This window comes from Propithecus coquereli, unplaced genomic scaffold, assembly GCF_000956105.1.
Source record: "Propithecus coquereli isolate 6110/MARCELLA unplaced genomic scaffold, Pcoq_1.0 Scaffold6, whole genome shotgun sequence".
Taxonomy (NCBI): domain Eukaryota; kingdom Metazoa; phylum Chordata; class Mammalia; order Primates; family Indriidae; genus Propithecus; species Propithecus coquereli.
Window position 1 is genome coordinate 1,208,054 of NW_012151951.1, and position 2,471 is coordinate 1,210,524.

Consider the following 2,471-nt stretch of genomic DNA (forward strand, 5'->3'; position numbering starts at 1 on the left):
TCTCAAAAAAAAAAAAAAAAAAAGTCCACATGTTCATTCAACATAGAGAAAAAGGAATCTGAATTCTAGTGGGGGGTGATTGCCGACACTGTTTCCTTCTCCTGCTCACATACATATACCCGGTTATGATGGATAATGCATATTTTGTATCTAAATACAATATTCTATATTCTTATTTTGGTGACTGAACATGGATATCATTTTTAAATTTAACAAAGTTCATACAAAATACTACCTAAACATGTTCTGGATTTTATGTTTTCAATATTGTGATAACTTTCAATTTAAAAAACATAGAGACTATCCTAATGCGTATTAAATTCTTTGTTCCATATAGTTATTCATTTTGTACCTGGAGAAGACCACTCAGAAGATGCAGTCATGATGAATGTACCTGTGGTTAAAGCTGCTTTGGAAATGGGCTTTAGTAGAAGGCTGGTAAAGCAGACAGTTCAGAGTAAAATCCTAACAACTGGAGAGAATTATAAAACCGTCAGTGATCTTGTATTAGATTTACTTAATGCAGAAGATGAAATAAGGGAAGAGGAGAAAGAAAGAGCAACTCAGGAAAAAGAATCAGGTATGTATATTTATTAATATGGACTCTATTTCCATAAGGGTTTGATATCACTCTATATAATACTGAAAATGTACTCATCAGTCCAGTCAATCCAGATTTTTCTTATATTTAGTGTTCTGAATTCAAATTCTAAAAACTTTCTTCACAATAGAGTACATTTGAGTTGCTCATTCAGTTTAAAGTACATATATTAAAAGTATTACTTCCTGTTTTTCCTTCATTTATAGTTTTTCTCTGGGTAGTTAGTTGACTTTGTATGTAATTATACATGGCACATTCTTGATCCCAGACTAGTTGCTTACCACTCTTTGCTGTAAATTGGGGTGGGATCAGGGACAATTATTAATTTTAACATTAGCATAACAGTATGTCTTAGCCTGTGACTATAAATAAATACCCAAATTAGGATTGCGCCCCCTACCTGACCACACAAGAAGCGAGTTACCCCTCACAGCATCTCGCTGTTATTTAGGCAAGTCCTAGGACGCTGTTTCACATTCCCTTAGGAAAGGTTACCCATGTTCTTCCACAGTAGTCTTGTCTGCTACTCTATTCTCTACTCTATTGGCCTTCGTGACAACTCTTCCTCCGGGTGTGTCCATTCTCATCTGGCTGCTCTGACTGCTCTGATCACTCTGGCCTAGACAAAGAGGAATGCTGACCTCTCCTTTGCCAGGCATGGTCCAGAAATCCCTTCAACACAGCTGAAAACAGACTGCAACTTTTAACAAGCTCTTACTGCAGATTTAGGGATAACAGGAGGGAATTATATCACAGATGGCAATTTACAACTGTAACCATATGTGGCCTCTCTTAATGCCCCTAAGCCCATCCTCATAAATCTCTCTACTTAGCTTCTGATTTATCTCTGTGTAGCTGTGGCCAGTTTACACAAATCATTGGAAAGTCACAACCATGCTTTCCTTTATCAAAGTTCAGGCCCCAAATATCCGCACAACCCAGAAAGAGAAAAAAGTTTTCCCCTAATCCTTGTCCGAGGCCATCTGGGATCTCTTTCTTCCCAGGATGACTGCCAGTCATAGTGTCCACTCCATTCAGGGATAAACCTACCCCTGCCCATGAAGACGGATTTGTCTTCTGGCCCAACCCAGACCAACACATCAGACCATAGTATAATAATATGCATCGTACATTTACCAGAGCATGAATTACTCAGTCCGATGCGCCACCAGTACAGCAGCAACGCGATCCAAGTTCATCTTTGCCCGGCCTCGTCAAGTTCTCTTTTTCACTGTGAAGAGCAGACAAGCGTTTTCTGTAGTTTTCTCAGTCTTAGCCATTAGTCCCAGCCAAGAATTGCTCAAAGAAGAGAACACTCATCTCAACAATTATTGAGAAACCCCCACAAAGTCTAAAGACATTCATCTATAAAATATTTTTATTTCTTCCAAAGACAATCAATAAAGTATCCAGAGATGACTCCGAGTGAAGAATTATTAAATTAATGATTTACCTTGTCGAAAAGAGTCCTTAGTGTCTCTGCCTCACCATTATATCTACTGCCTAGTTTGGTATCTGCACATAGTCTGTGTTCCAGAATTATCTTTTGAATGAGTGAATGAAAATACTTATGTTTAGATTAATTACTTTATAGTTTCCCAAGAATAGTAGGTATGTAAATAAAGAGGCAATTTAGGATATTTTTTCCAGAATAAAAGAATAATATACTTTAAAGGTATATTCAAGTCTTCACAACTTATAAGCCAGAATACAATCTATGACTTCGAAATGAGACTTTTCCTAGTTACTAGCAATCAAATTTTAGAAGTCTTAAGAATTTCAAAGAAGTTATTATATTAGGTTAGGTAAAATATAATAAGAAAAATAAATCTTAGATTGAAAAACTAATATACTTCACTAAGTACAGAAT

At 36.4% G+C, this 2,471-nt stretch overlaps 1 protein-coding gene across 1 annotated transcript in view; it reads left to right on the plus strand.

The window, feature by feature from the left end:
• The window catches only part of BIRC3 (baculoviral IAP repeat containing 3), a 23,303-nt gene that overhangs the window by 10,899 nt on the left and 9,933 nt on the right, over window positions 1-2,471 (plus strand). Inside the window, exon 5 of the mRNA XM_012659239.1 lies at window positions 338-580. Coding sequence (XP_012514693.1) covers window positions 338-580 — 243 coding nt within the window. The remainder of the gene's footprint in view (window positions 1-337; window positions 581-2,471) is intronic.